The 16602-nt window shown below is 48.5% G+C and overlaps 1 protein-coding gene across 2 annotated transcripts in view; it reads right to left on the bottom strand.

Annotated features, from left to right (window-relative positions):
• Window positions 1-16602, bottom strand: part of DAB2 (DAB adaptor protein 2) — a 123004-nt gene that overhangs the window by 29180 nt on the left and 77222 nt on the right. For both annotated transcript variants that reach the window (XM_069745916.1, XM_069745917.1), the window contains exon 9: window positions 14964-15026. In XM_069745916.1, coding sequence (XP_069602017.1) covers window positions 14964-15026 — 63 coding nt within the window. The remainder of the gene's footprint in view (window positions 1-14963; window positions 15027-16602) is intronic.

The following is a 16602-nucleotide window of genomic DNA, read 5'->3' as shown; positions in this document are numbered from 1 at the left end:
GATAAGATCATGTCTGCAGCCACCACTAGGGGGAGCTCCCTGTATACAGAGATACATGATAAGGTCCTGTCTGCAGCCACCACTAGGGGGAACTCCCTGTATACAGAGATACATGATAAGATCCTGTCTGTAGCCACCACTAGGGGGAGCTCCCTGTATACAGAGATACATGATAAGATCCTGTCTGCAGTCACCAGTAGCGGGAGCTCCCTGTATACAGAGATACATGATAAGATTCTGTCTGCAGTCACCACTAGGGGAGCTCCCTGTATACAGAGATACATGATAAGATCCTGTCTGCAGTCACCACTAGGGGGAGCTTCCTGTATACAGAGATACATGATAAGATCATGTCTGCAGCCACCACTAGGGGGAGCTCCCTGTATACAGAGATACATGATAAGATCCTGTCTGCAGCCACCACTAGGGGGAGCTCCCTGTATACAGAGATACATGATAAGATCATGTCTGCAGCCACCACTAGGGGGAGCTCCCTGTATACAGAGATACATGATAAGATCCTGTCTGCAGTCACCACTAGGGGGAGCTCCCTGTATACAGAGATACATGATAAGATCATGTCTGCAGCCACCACTAGGGGGAGCTCCCTGTATACAGAGATACATGATAAGATCCTGTCTGCAGCCACCACTAGGGGGAGCTCCCTGTATACAGAGATACATGATAAGATCCTGTCTGCAGCCACCACTAGGGGGAGCTCCTTGTATACAGAGATACATGATAAAATCCTGTCTGCAGTCACCAGTAGGGGGAGCTCCCTGTATACAGAGATACATGATAAGATCCTGTTTGCAGTCACCACTAGGGGGAGCTCCCTGTATACAGAGATACATGATAAGATCCTGTCTGCAGCCACCACTAGGGATAGCTCCCTGTATACAGAGATACATGATAAGATCCTGTCTGCAGCCACCACTAGGGGGGGCTCCCTGTATACAGAGATACATGATAAGATCCTGTCTTCAGCCACCACTAGGGGGAGCTCCCTATATACAGAGATACATGATAAGATCCTGTCTGCAGCCACCACTAGGGGAGCTCCCTGTATACAGAGATACATGATAAGATCCTGTCTGCAGCCACCACTAGGGGGAGCTCTCTGTATACAGAGATACATGATAAGATCCTGTCTGCAGTCACCACTAGGGAGAGCTCCCTGTATACAGAGATACATGATAAGATCCTGTCTGCAGTCACCACTAGGGGGAGCTCCCTGTATACAGAGATACATGATAAGATCATGTCTGCAGCCACCACTAGGGGGAGCTCCCTGTATACAGAGATACATGATAAGGTCCTGTCTGCAGCCACCACTAGGGGGAACTCCCTGTATACAGAGATACATGATAAGATCCTGTCTGTAGCCACCACTAGGGGGAGCTCCCTGTATACAGAGATACATGATAAGATCCTGTCTGCAGTCACCAGTAGCGGGAGCTCCCTGTATACAGAGATACATGATAAGATTCTGTCTGCAGTCACCACTAGGGGAGCTCCCTGTATACAGAGATACATGATAAGATCCTGTCTGCAGTCACCACTAGGGGGAGCTTCCTGTATACAGAGATACATGATAAGATCATGTCTGCAGCCACCACTAGGGGGAGCTCCCTGTATACAGAGATACATGATAAGATCCTGTCTGCAGCCACCACTAGGGGGAGCTCCCTGTATACAGAGATACATGATAAGATCATGTCTGCAGCCACCACTAGGGGGAGCTCCCTGTATACAGAGATACATGATAAGATCCTGTCTGCAGTCACCACTAGGGGGAGCTCCCTGTATACAGAGATACATGATAAGATCATGTCTGCAGCCACCACTAGGGGGAGCTCCCTGTATTCAGAGATACATGATAAGATCCTGTCTGCAGCCACCACTAGGGGGAGCTCCCTGTATACAGAGATACATGATAAGATCCTGTCTGCAGCCACCACTAGGGGGAGCTCCTTGTATACAGAGATACATGATAAAATCCTGTCTGCAGTCACCAGTAGGGGGAGCTCCCTGTATACAGAGATACATGATAAGATCCTGTTTGCAGTCACCACTAGGGGGAGCTCCCTGTATACAGAGATACATGATAAGATCCTGTCTGCAGCCACCACTAGGGATAGCTCCCTGTATACAGAGATACATGATAAGATCCTGTCTGCAGCCACCACTAGGGGGGGCTCCCTGTATACAGAGATACATGATAAGATCCTGTCTTCAGCCACCACTAGGGGGAGCTCCCTATATACAGAGATACATGATAAGATCCTGTCTGCAGCCACCACTAGGGGAGCTCCCTGTATACAGAGATACATGATAAGATCCTGTCTGCAGCCACCACTAGGGGGAGCTCTCTGTATACAGAGATACATGATAAGATCCTGTCTGCAGTCACCACTAGGAGGAGCTCCCTGTATACAGAAATACGTGATAAGATCCTGTCTGCAGCCACCACTAGAGGGAGCTCCCTGTATACAGAGATAGATGATAAGATCCTGTCTGCAGCCACCACTAGGGGGAGCTCCCTGTTTACAGATACATGATAAGATCCTGTCTGCAGCCACCACTAGGGGGAGCTCCCTGTATACAGAGATACATGATAAGATCCTGTCTGCAGCCACCACTAGGAGGAGCTCCCTGTATACAGAAATGCGTGATAAGATCCTGTCTGCAGCCACCACTAGAGGGAGCTCCCTGTATACAGAGATAGATGATAAGATCCTGTCTGCAGCCACCACTAGGGGGAGCTCCCTGTATACAGAGATATATGATAAGATCCTGTCTGCAGTCACCACTAGGAGGAGCTCCCTGTATACAGAAATACGTGATAAGATCCTGTCTGCAGCCACCACTAGAGGGAGCTCCCTGTATACAGAGATAGATGATAAGATCCTGTCTGCAGCCACCACTAGGGGGAGCTCCCTGTATACAGAGATATATGATAAGATCCTGTCGGCAGCCACCACTAGGGGGAGCTCCCTGTATATAGAGATACATGATAAGATCCTGTCTGCAGCCACCACTAGGGGGAGCTCCCTGTATACAGAGATACATGATAAGGTCCTGTCTGCAGCCACCACTAGGGGGAGCTCCCTGTATACAGAGATACATGATAAGATCCTGTCTGCAGCCACCACTAGGGGGAGCTCCCTGTATACAGAGATACATGATAAGATCCTGTCTGCAGCCACCACTAGGGGGAGCTCCCTGTATACAGAGATACATGATAAGATCCTGTCTGCAGTTACCACTAGGGGGAGCTCTCTGTATACAGAGATACATGATAAAATCCTGTCTGCAGCCACCACTAGGGGGAGCTCCCTGTATACAGAGATACATGATAAGATCCTGTCTGCAGCCACCACTAGGGGGAGCTCCCTGTATACAGAGATACATGATAAGATCCTGTCTGCAGTCACCACTAGGGGGAGCTCCCTGTATACAGAGATACATGATAAGATCCTGTCTGCAGATACCACTAGGGGGAGCTCCCTGTATACAGAGATACATGATAAGATCCTGTCTGCAGCCACCACTAGGGGGAGCTCCCTGTATACAGATACATGATAATATCCTGTCTGCAGCCACCACTAGGGGGAGCTCCCTGTATACAGATACATGATAAGATCCTGTCTGCAGCCACCACTAGGGAGAGCTCCCTGTATACAGAGATACATGATAAGATCCTGTCTGCAGTCACCACTAGGGGGAGCTCCCTGTATACAGAGATACATGATAAGATCCTGTCTGCAGTCACCACTAGAGGGAGCTCCCTGTATACAGATACATGATAAGATCCTGTCTGCAGCCACCACTAGAGGGAGCTCCCTGTATACAGATACATGATAAGATCCTGTCTGCAGCCACCACTAGGGGGAGCTCCCTGTATACAGAGATACATGATAAGATCCTGTCTGCAGTCACCACTAGAGGGAGCTCCCTGTATACAGATACATGATAAGATCCTGTCTGCAGCCACCACTAGGGGGAGCTCCCTGTATACAGAGATACATGATAAGATCCTGTCTGCAGCCACCACTAGGGGGGGCTCCCTGTATACAGAGATACATGATAAGATCCTGTCTGCAGTCACCAGTAGGGGGAGCTCCCTGTATACAGAGATACATGATAAGATCCTGTCTGCAGCCACCACTAGGGAGAGCTCCCTGTATACAGAGATACATGATAAGATCCTGTCTGCAGTCACCACTAGGGGGGGCTCCCTGTATACAGAGATACATGATAAGATCCTGTCTGCAGCCACCACTAGGGGGGGCTCCCTGTATACAGAGATACATGATAAGATCCTGTCTGCAGCCACCACTAGGGGGAGCTCCCTATATACAGAGATACATGATAAGATCCTGTCTGCAGCCACCACTAGGGGAGCTCCCTGTATACAGAGATACATGATAAGATCCTGTCTGCAGCCACCACTAGGGGGAGCTCCCTATATACAGAGATACATGATAAGATCCTGTCTGCAGCCACCACTAGGGGGGGCTCCCTGTATACAGAGATACATGATAAGATCCTGTCTGCAGCCACCACTAGGGGGAGCTCCCTATATACAGAGATACATGATAAGATCCTGTCTGCAGCCACCACTAGGGGGAGCTCCCTGTATACAGAGATACATGATAAGATCCTGTCTGCAGCCACCACTAGGGGGAGCTCCCTATATACAGAGATACATGATAAGATCCTGTCTGCAGCCACCACTAGGGGGAGCTCCCTGTATACAGAGATACATGATAAGATCCTGTCTGCAGCCACCACTAGGGGGAGCTCTCTGTATACAGAGATACATGATAACATCCTGTCTGCAGTCACCACTAGGGGGAGCTCCCTGTATACAGAGATACATGATAAGATCCTGTCTGCAGTCACCACTAGAGGGAGCTCCCTGTATACAGAGATACATGATAAGATCCTGTCTGCAGCCACCACTAGGGGGAGCTCCCTGTATACAGAGATACATGATAAGATCCTGTCTGCAGTCACCACTAGGAGGAGCTCCCTGTATACAGAGATACGTGATAAGATCCTGTCTGCAGCCACCACTAGGGGAGCTCCCTGTATACAGAGATACATGATAAGATCCTGTCTGCAGCCACCACTAGGGGGAGCTCTCTGTATACAGAGATACATGATAAGATCCTGTCTGCAGTCACCACTAGGAGGAGCTCCCTGTATACAGAAATACGTGATAAGATCCTGTCTGCAGCCACCACTAGAGGGAGCTCCCTGTATACAGAGATAGATGATAAGATCCTGTCTGCAGCCACCACTAGGGGGAGCTCCCTGTATACAGAGATATATGATAAGATCCTGTCGGCAGCCACCACTAGGGGGAGCTCCCTGTATACAGAGATACATGATAAGATCCTGTCTGCAGCCACCACTAGGGGGGGCTCCCTGTATACAGAGATACATGATAAGATCCTGTCTGCAGCCACCACTAGGGGGAGCTCCCTGTATATAGAGATACATGATAAGATCCTGTCTGCAGCCACCACTAGGGGGAGCTCCCTGTATACAGAGATACATGATAAGGTCCTGTCTGCAGCCACCACTAGGGGGAGCTCCCTGTATACAGAGATACATGATAAGATCCTGTCTGCAGCCACCACTAGGGGGAGCTCCCTGTATACAGAGATACATGATAAGATCCTGTCTGCAGCCACCACTAGGGGGAGCTCCCTGTATACATAGATACATGATAATATCCTGTCTGCAGTCACCACTAGGGGAAGCTCCCTGTATACAGAGATACATGATAAGATCCTGTCTGCAGTTACCACTAGGGGGAGCTCTCTGTATACAGAGATACATGATAAAATCCTGTCTGCAGCCACCACTAGGGGGAGCTCCCTGTATACAGAGATACATGATAAGATCCTGTCTGCAGCCACCACTAGGGGGAGCTCCCTGTATACAGAGATACATGATAAGATCCTGTCTGCAGTCACCACTAGGGGGAGCTCCCTGTATACAGAGATACATGATAAGATCCTGTCTGCAGATACCACTAGGGGGAGCTCCCTGTATACAGAGATACATGATAAGATCCTGTCTGCAGCCACCACTAGGGGGAGCTCCCTGTATACAGATACATGATAATATCCTGTCTGCAGCCACCACTAGGGGGAGCTCCCTGTATACAGATACATGATAAGATCCTGTCTGCAGCCACCACTAGGGAGAGCTCCCTGTATACAGAGATACATGATAAGATCCTGTCTGCAGCCACCACTAGGGGGAGCTCCCTGTATACAGAGATACATGATAAGATCCTGTCTGCAGTCACCACTAGAGGGAGCTCCCTGTATACAGATACATGATAAGATCCTGTCTGCAGCCACCACTAGAGGGAGCTCCCTGTATACAGATACATGATAAGATCCTGTCTGCAGCCACCACTAGGGGGAGCTCCCTGTATACAGAGATACATGATAAGATCCTGTCTGCAGTCACCACTAGAGGGAGCTCCCTGTATACAGATACATGTTAAGATCCTGTCTGCAGCCACCACTAGGGGGAGCTCCCTGTATACAGAGATACATGATAAGATCCTGTCTGCAGCCACCACTAGGGGGGGCTCCCTGTATACAGAGATACATGATAAGATCCTGTCTGCAGTCACCAGTAGGGGGAGCTCCCTGTATACAGAGATACATGATAAGATCCTGTCTGCAGCCACCACTAGGGAGAGCTCCCTGTATACAGAGATACATGATAAGATCCTGTCTGCAGCCACCACTAGGGGTAGCTCCCTATATACAGAGATACATGATAAGATCCTGTCTGCAGCCACCACTAGGGGAGCTCCCTGAATACAGAGATACATGATAAGATCCTGTCTGCAGCCACCACTAGGGGGAGCTCCCTATATACAGAGATACATGATAAGATCCTGTCTGCAGCCACCACTAGGGGGGGCTCCCTGTATACAGAGATACATGATAAGATCCTGTCTGCAGCCACCACTAGGGGGAGCTCCCTATATACAGAGATACATGATAAGATCCTGTCTGCAGCCACCACTAGGGGGAGCTCCCTGTATACAGAGATACATGATAAGATCCTGTCTGCAGCCACCACTAGGGGGAGCTCCCTATATACAGAGATACATGATAAGATCCTGTCTGCAGCCACCACTAGGGGGAGCTCCCTGTATACAGAGATACATGATAAGATCCTGTCTGCAGCCACCACTAGGGGGAGCTCTCTGTATACAGAGATACATGATAACATCCTGTCTGCAGTCACCACTAGGGGGAGCTCCCTGTATACAGAGATACATGATAAGATCCTGTCTGCAGTCACCACTAGAGGGAGCTCCCTGTATACAGAGATACATGATAAGATCCTGTCTGCAGCCACCACTAGGGGGAGCTCCCTGTATACAGAGATACATGATAAGATCCTGTCTGCAGTCACCACTAGGAGGAGCTCCCTGTATACAGAGATACGTGATAAGATCCTGTCTGCAGCCACCACTAGAGGGAGCTCCCTGTATACAGAGATAGATGATAAGATCCTGTCTGCAGCCACCACTAGGGGGAGCTCCCTGTATACAGAGATATATGATAAGATCCTGTCGGCAGCCACCACTAGGGGGAGCTCCCTGTATACAGAGATACATGATAAGATCCTGTCTGCAGCCACCACTAGGGGGAGCTCCCTGTATACAGAGATACATGATAAGATCCTGTCTGCAGCCACCACTAGGGGGAGCTCCCTGTATACATAGATACATGATAATATCCTGTCTGCAGTCACCACTAGGGGAAGCTCCCTATATACAGAGATACATGATAAGATCCTGTCTGCAGTCACCACTAGGGGGAGCTCTCTGTATACAGAGATACATGATAAAATCCTGTCTGCAGCCACCACTAGGGGGAGCTCCCTGTATACAGAGATACATGATAAGATCCTGTCTGCAGTCACCACTAGGGGGAGCTCCCTGTATACAGAGATACATGATAAGATCCTGTCTGCAGCCACCACTAGGGGGAGCTCCCTGTATACATAGATACATGATAATATCCTGTCTGCAGTCACCACTAGGGGAAGCTCCCTATATACAGAGATACATGATAAGATCCTGTCTGCAGTCACCACTAGGGGGAGCTCTCTGTATACAGAGATACATGATAAAATCCTGTCTGCAGCCACCACTAGGGGGAGCTCCCTGTATACAGAGATACATGATAAGATCCTGTCTGCAGCCACCACTAGGGGGAGCTCTTTGTATACAGAGATACATGATAAGATCCTGTCTGCAGTCACCACTAGGGGGAGCTCCCTGTATACAGAGATACATGATAAGATCCTGTCTGCAGATACCACTAGGGGGAGCTCCCTGTATACAGAGATACATGATAAGATCCTGTCTGCAGCCACCACTAGGGGGAGCTCCCTGTATACAGATACATGATAAGATCCTGTCTGCAGCCACCACTAGGGGGAGCTCCCTGTATACAGAGATACATGATAAGATCCTGTCTGCAGCCACCACTAGGGAGAGCTCCCTGTATACAGAGATACATGATAAGATCCTGTCTGCAGTCACCACTAGGGGGAGCTCCCTGTATACAGAGATACATGATAAGATCCTGTCTGCAGTCACCACTAGAGGGAGCTCCCTGTATACAGATACATGATAAGATCCTGTCTGCAGCCACCACTAGGGGGAGCTCCCTGTATACAGATACATGATAAGATCCTGTCTGCAGCCACCACTAGGGGGAGCTCCCTGTATACAGAGATACATGATAAGATCCTGTCTGCAGCCACCACTAGGGGGAGCTCCCTGTATACAGAGATACATGATAAGATCCTGTCTGCAGTCACCACTAGAGGGAGCTCCCTGTATACAGATACATGATAAGATCCTGTCTGCAGCCACCACTAGGGGGAGCTCCCTGTTTACAGATACATGATAAGATCCTGTCTGCAGCCACCACTAGGGAGAGCTCCCTGTATACAGAGATACATGATAAGATCCTGTTTGCAGCCACCACTAGGGGGAGCTCCCTGTATACAGAGATACATGATAAGATCCTGTCTGCAGCCACCACTAGGGGGAGCTCCCTGTATACAGAGACACATGATAAGATCCTGTCTGCAGCCACCACTAGGGGGAGCTCCCTGTATACAGAGATACATGATAAGATCCTGTCTGCAGCCACCACTAGGGGGAGTTCCCTGTATACAGAGATACATGATAAGATCCCGTCTGCAGTCACCACTAGGGGGAGCTCCCTGTATACGGAAATAACTGATAAGATCCTGTCTACAGCCACCACTAGGGGGAGCTCCCTGTATACAGAGATACATGATAAGATCCTGTCTGCAGTCACCACTAGGGGGAGCTCCCTGTATACAGAGATACATGATAAGATCCCGTCTGCAGTCACCACTAGGGTGAGCTCCCTGTATACAGAAATAAGTGATAAGATCCTGTCTGCAGTCACCACTAGGGGGAGCTCCCTGTATACAGAAATAAGTGATAAGATCCTGTCTACAGCCACCACTAGGGGGAGCTCCCTGTATACAGAGATACATGATAAGATCCTGTCTGCAGTCACCACTAGGGGGAGCTCCCTGTATACAGAGATAAGTGATAAGATCCTGTCTGCAGCCACCACTAGGGGGAGCTCCCAGTATACAGAGACACATGATAAGATCCTGTCTGCAGTCACCACTAGGGGGAGCTCCCTGTATACAGAGATACATGATAAGGTCCTGTCTGCAGCCACCACTAGGGGGAGCTCCCTGTATACAGAGATACATGATAAGATCCTGTCTGCAGCCACCACTAGGGGGAGCTCCCTGTATACAGAGATACATGATAAGATCCTGTCTGCAGCCACCACTAGGGGGAGCTCCCTGTATACATAGATACATGATAATATCCTGTCTGCAGTCACCACTAGGGGAAGCTCCCTGTATACAGAGATACATGATAAGATCCTGTCTGCAGTTACCACTAGGGGGAGCTCTCTGTATACAGAGATACATGATAAAATCCTGTCTGCAGCCACCACTAGGGGGAGCTCCCTGTATACAGAGATACATGATAAGATCCTGTCTGCAGCCACCACTAGGGGGAGCTCCCTGTATACAGAGATACATGATAAGATCCTGTCTGCAGTCACCACTAGGGGGAGCTCCCTGTATACAGAGATACATGATAAGATCCTGTCTGCAGATACCACTAGGGGGAGCTCCCTGTATACAGAGATACATGATAAGATCCTGTCTGCAGCCACCACTAGGGGGAGCTCCCTGTATACAGATACATGATAATATCCTGTCTGCAGCCACCACTAGGGGGAGCTCCCTGTATACAGATACATGATAAGATCCTGTCTGCAGCCACCACTAGGGAGAGCTCCCTGTATACAGAGATACATGATAAGATCCTGTCTGCAGCCACCACTAGGGGGAGCTCCCTGTATACAGAGATACATGATAAGATCCTGTCTGCAGTCACCACTAGAGGGAGCTCCCTGTATACAGATACATGATAAGATCCTGTCTGCAGCCACCACTAGAGGGAGCTCCCTGTATACAGATACATGATAAGATCCTGTCTGCAGCCACCACTAGGGGGAGCTCCCTGTATACAGAGATACATGATAAGATCCTGTCTGCAGTCACCACTAGAGGGAGCTCCCTGTATACAGATACATGTTAAGATCCTGTCTGCAGCCACCACTAGGGGGAGCTCCCTGTATACAGAGATACATGATAAGATCCTGTCTGCAGCCACCACTAGGGGGGGCTCCCTGTATACAGAGATACATGATAAGATCCTGTCTGCAGTCACCAGTAGGGGGAGCTCCCTGTATACAGAGATACATGATAAGATCCTGTCTGCAGCCACCACTAGGGAGAGCTCCCTGTATACAGAGATACATGATAAGATCCTGTCTGCAGCCACCACTAGGGGGGGCTCCCTGTATACAGAGATACATGATAAGATCCTGTCTGCAGCCACCACTAGGGGTAGCTCCCTATATACAGAGATACATGATAAGATCCTGTCTGCAGCCACCACTAGGGGAGCTCCCTGTATACAGAGATACATGATAAGATCCTGTCTGCAGCCACCACTAGGGGGAGCTCCCTATATACAGAGATACATGATAATATCCTGTCTGCAGTCACCACTAGGGGAAGCTCCCTATATACAGAGATACATGATAAGATCCTGTCTGCAGTCACCACTAGGGGGAGCTCTCTGTATACAGAGATACATGATAAAATCCTGTCTGCAGCCACCACTAGGGGGAGCTCCCTGTATACAGAGATACATGATAAGATCCTGTCTGCAGCCACCACTAGGGGGAGCTCTTTGTATACAGAGATACATGATAAGATCCTGTCTGCAGTCACCACTAGGGGGAGCTCCCTGTATACAGAGATACATGATAAGATCCTGTCTGCAGATACCACTAGGGGGAGCTCCCTGTATACAGAGATACATGATAAGATCCTGTCTGCAGCCACCACTAGGGGGAGCTCCCTGTATACAGATACATGATAAGATCCTGTCTGCAGCCACCACTAGGGGGAGCTCCCTGTATACAGAGATACATGATAAGATCCTGTCTGCAGCCACCACTAGGGAGAGCTCCCTGTATACAGAGATACATGATAAGATCCTGTCTGCAGTCACCACTAGGGGGAGCTCCCTGTATACAGAGATACATGATAAGATCCTGTCTGCAGTCACCACTAGAGGGAGCTCCCTGTATACAGATACATGATAAGATCCTGTCTGCAGCCACCACTAGGGGGAGCTCCCTGTATACAGATACATGATAAGATCCTGTCTGCAGCCACCACTAGGGGGAGCTCCCTGTATACAGAGATACATGATAAGATCCTGTCTGCAGCCACCACTAGGGGGAGCTCCCTGTATACAGAGATACATGATAAGATCCTGTCTGCAGTCACCACTAGAGGGAGCTCCCTGTATACAGATACATGATAAGATCCTGTCTGCAGCCACCACTAGGGGGAGCTCCCTGTTTACAGATACATGATAAGATCCTGTCTGCAGCCACCACTAGGGAGAGCTCCCTGTATACAGAGATACATGATAAGATCCTGTTTGCAGCCACCACTAGGGGGAGCTCCCTGTATACAGAGATACATGATAAGATCCTGTCTGCAGCCACCACTAGGGGGAGCTCCCTGTATACAGAGACACATGATAAGATCCTGTCTGCAGCCACCACTAGGGGGAGCTCCGTGTATACAGAGATACATGATAAGATCCTGTCTGCAGCCACCACTAGGGGGAGTTCCCTGTATACAGAGATACATGATAAGATCCCGTCTGCAGTCACCACTAGGGGGAGCTCCCTGTATACGGAAATAACTGATAAGATCCTGTCTACAGCCACCACTAGGGGGAGCTCCCTGTATACAGAGATACATGATAAGATCCTGTCTGCAGTCACCACTAGGGGGAGCTCCCTGTATACAGAGATACATGATAAGATCCCGTCTGCAGTCACCACTAGGGTGAGCTCCCTGTATACAGAAATAAGTGACAAGATCCTGTCTGCAGTCACCACTAGGGGGAGCTCCCTGTATACAGAAATAAGTGATAAGATCCTGTCTACAGCCACCACTAGGGGGAGCTCCCTGTATACAGAGATACATGATAAGATCCTGTCTGCAGTCACCACTAGGGGGAGCTCCCTGTATACAGAGATAAGTGATAAGATCCTGTCTGCAGCCACCACTAGGGGGAGCTCCCTGTATACAGAGATACATGATAAGATCCTGTCTGCAGCCACCACTAGGGGGAGCTCCCAGTATACAGAGACACATGATAAGATCCTGTCTGCAGTCACCACTAGGGGGAGCTCCCTGTATACAGAAATAAGTGATAAGATCCTGTCTACAGCCACCACTAGGGGGAGCTCTCGGAATGCAGTTGAGGTAAGCACTGTCACTACTTCATTCTTGTTCTTCGCATCAGTGGGGGACCCATCAATCAGCCAATCATCATCTTTTCTGTAGATTCCCGATCAATAACTATTATGACAATAACCCATTAACTATGGACTTAGAGTGGGGAAAATAAGTATTTGATACACTGTCGATTTTGCAAGTTTTCCTGCTTACAAAGAATGGAGAGGTGTGTAATTGTTATCGTAGGTACTAGTGATGAGCGAATATACTGGTTGCTCGGGTTTTCCCCAGCATGCTCGGGTGACCTCCAAGTATTTGTTACTGCTCGGAGATTTAGTTTTCATCGCCGCAGCTGAATGATTTACATCTGTTAGCCAGCCTGAGTACATGTGGGGGTTGCCTGGTTGCTAGGGAATCCACAAATGTAATCAGCCTGGCTAGTAGCTGAAAATCATTCAGCTGCCACAATGAAAACTAAATCTCCGAGCAGTAACAAATACTCGGAGACCACCCGAGTGTGCTCTGGAAAACCCAAGCAAGGAGTATACTCGCTCATCACTAGTAGGTAACTTCACCTGTGAGATACAGAATCTAAAAATAAAAACCAGCGAATCACATTGTAGGATTTTTACATAATTAAATTGCATTTTATCACCTGAAATAAGTATTTGATCACCGACCAACCAGTAATTCTGGATCTCACAGACCTGTTAGTTTTTCTGTAAGAAGCCTTCTACTCTACACTCATTTCCTGGATAAATATCACCTGTGTGAAATCGTTACCTGTATAAAAGACGCCTGTCCACACACTCACACTCCAACCTCAACACCATGGCCAAGACCAAAGAGCTGTCTAAGGACACCAGGGACAAAATTGTAGACCTGCACAAGGCTGGGATGGGCTACAGGACAATAGGCAAGCAGCTTGGTGAGAAGGCAACGACTGTTGGTACAATTATTAGAAAGTAGAAGAAACACAAGATGACTGTCAACCTTCCTCAGTCTGGGGCTTCATGCAAGATCTCACCTAGTGAATAAAGGATGATTCTGAGAAAGGTCAGGAATCAGCCCGGGACTTCACGGGATGACCTGGTCAATGACCAAAAGAGAGGTGGGACCACAGTCCCAAACATCACTGTTAGTAACACATTATGCCGTCATGGAATAAAATCCTTCAGGGCACGCAAGCTCCCCCTGCTCACACCAGAACATGTCCAGGCCCGGTTCAAGTTTGCCAATGACCATCTGGATGATCCAGAGGAGGCATGGGAGAAGGTCATGTGGTCAGATGAGACCAAAATAGATTTGGTATCAACTTCACTTGCCTTGTTTGGAGTAAGAAGAAGCACGAGTACAATCCCAAGAACATCATCCCAACCATGAAGCATGGTGGGGGAAATATCAAACTTTGGGGGTGCTTTTTTGCAAAGGGGACTTGATTACTGCACCATATAGAAGTGAGGATGGAAGGGGTCATGTATCACAAGATTTTGGCCAACAACCTCTTTTCCTTGATGAAGATGGGTTGTGGCTGGGTCTTCCAGCATGTCAATGACCAGAAACACACAGCCAGGACAACCAAGGAGTGGCTCCATAAGAAGCATTTCAAGGTCGTGGAGTGGCCTAGCCAGTCTCCAGACCTGAACCTAATACAAAATGTTTGGAGGCAGCTGAAACTCAATGTTGCCCAGCGAAAGCTCTGAAGCCTGAAAGATCTGGAGAAGATCTGTATGGAGGAGGGGGCCAAAATCCCTGCTGCAGTGTGTGCAAACCTGGTCAAGAATTGACCCCTGAAACTGCAAACAAAGGTTTCTATACCAAATATTAAGTTCTGTTTTTCTATTGTATCAAATACTGCAAAATCGCCAGTGTATCAAATACTTGTATATGTAATTATGTGTCAATTTTTCATGCTTTTCTTGACCATTAGGTGGCAGAGTAAAAGAAATAAAGTTGCAGCCAGTCATCTTCTTCTTCTGTTAATGGTGCTCGGTACTCACTGTTGGACTGTTGAGATCTGGCGGTGTGGACATATCACCAAATAAATTCATCTGGTCAACACCCTTGAAAAAAGCAAGAGATTAAATCACTGACCACAAAAGAGCAGCGGCTCATAGAACATGTGACTAGTAGTGATGAGCGAGTGTACTCGTTGCTCGGATTTTCCGGAGCACGCTCGGGTGACCTCCGAGTATGTGTTAGTGTTCGGAAATTTAGTTTTCATCGCGGCAGTTGAATGATTTACAGCTACTAGCAAGGCTGAGTACATGTGGGGGTTGCCTGGTTGCTAGGGAATCCCCACATGTAATCAAGCTGGCTAGTAGCTGTAAATCATTCAGCCGTGTCAAGGAAAACTAAATCTCCAAGCAGTCATAAATACTCGGAGATCACCCGAGCGTGCTCTGGAAAACCCGAGCAACGAGTATACTCGCTCATCACTAGTGACTAGTCTAGATATGCTGAGCAGCAACGCACTCAGACTTCTCCCAAAAATATAGGTTTCTAATCCTGGACAACCTCTTTAAGAAGAGTTTTTTTGTTGAAGCACACTTAGGCAAATGTAGGAAGTTGCCTAAAACGTGGCAGAAAGGCGGTTGAGTCGTCTAGGGCAAAGTCTTACGAGCGTTGATCATTAGAGGCCGGTGTGGCCTGTCGACACAACGTGAGCATGCACTGGATAAAGAAAAAGTGATGTGAACCACAAAACTGTGATGTTACGTTCCCGATGTTCCTGGATCTGCCCCGTGGAGCTGTATACCTTTCGCCTACATACAAGGGAGCAGCCATCTGATTGACTAAAAGAAGGTCCTGTGGACCTCACGGCCCCACCCAAGGTGCACCGATCACCAATATACCAACTTAATAAACGGTTCCATCCCTTGTGTCCAGGCAAAGGGTTGACTTGGAATTAGGCCAGAGCTAGACATTGACCTTGGTCACGGAACCAAAAACATTTTTTGCTGTAGAAAAGGAGCCAAGGACGCAAGAAACTCACACTCCACGATGGCGCAGTCGCGAGTGAGAAGCCCAACAGGCTTGGATTCTTTAGGATCGTGAGCCCATTGACAGTCACTAGGAGTGACGTCGCTGTCTAACCCTGGCCTTAGACCGGCTCTTCTTAAGACTCTAAATGATGTCAGTGAATTAAGGCACCAAACAGATGAAGAAAACACAAAATATCCAAAAAAAGCCATCCATCCTCAATAAAGCAGAAAAACCATAAAAAATGGGAAATAATGGGAAACAAAGCTAAGAAACGTGATCGGATCCATGATCCACTACAGTGCTGAGTGCAATAGTGACACGATATAGAGGAGAAGAACCACAATTTAGAAGAGAGACATTTATATTGGTGGAACCGTACTACCGCTATCGTCACAATTTAGTTGTCACGATTCCGCCTATCGGTGTGTCTGGAAGCAGTCAGTGACAGTTCAGCTGTCCAATCTAGTAAAGAGGCATGCTGAGCTGTCAGTATGGTGATGGGCAGCTCAACAGTCCAATCGGAGTCTGGGGCTAAGCTGTCAGCGTGTTGAGTGACAGTTTAGCCATCCAATCAGGGCCAGGGAGTGCCCTGGCTTCCTCCATGTGTCTGCTATTCGAGTGAATACCTGGCTATTTAGCTGGATCTCTGCCTCT

This window comes from Ranitomeya imitator, chromosome 1 (assembly GCF_032444005.1).
Source record: "Ranitomeya imitator isolate aRanImi1 chromosome 1, aRanImi1.pri, whole genome shotgun sequence".
In the NCBI taxonomy this organism is placed as follows: domain Eukaryota; kingdom Metazoa; phylum Chordata; class Amphibia; order Anura; family Dendrobatidae; genus Ranitomeya; species Ranitomeya imitator.
Note: the sequence above shows the minus strand (reverse complement) of the source record. Positions and strands in the feature narration are given on the sequence as shown.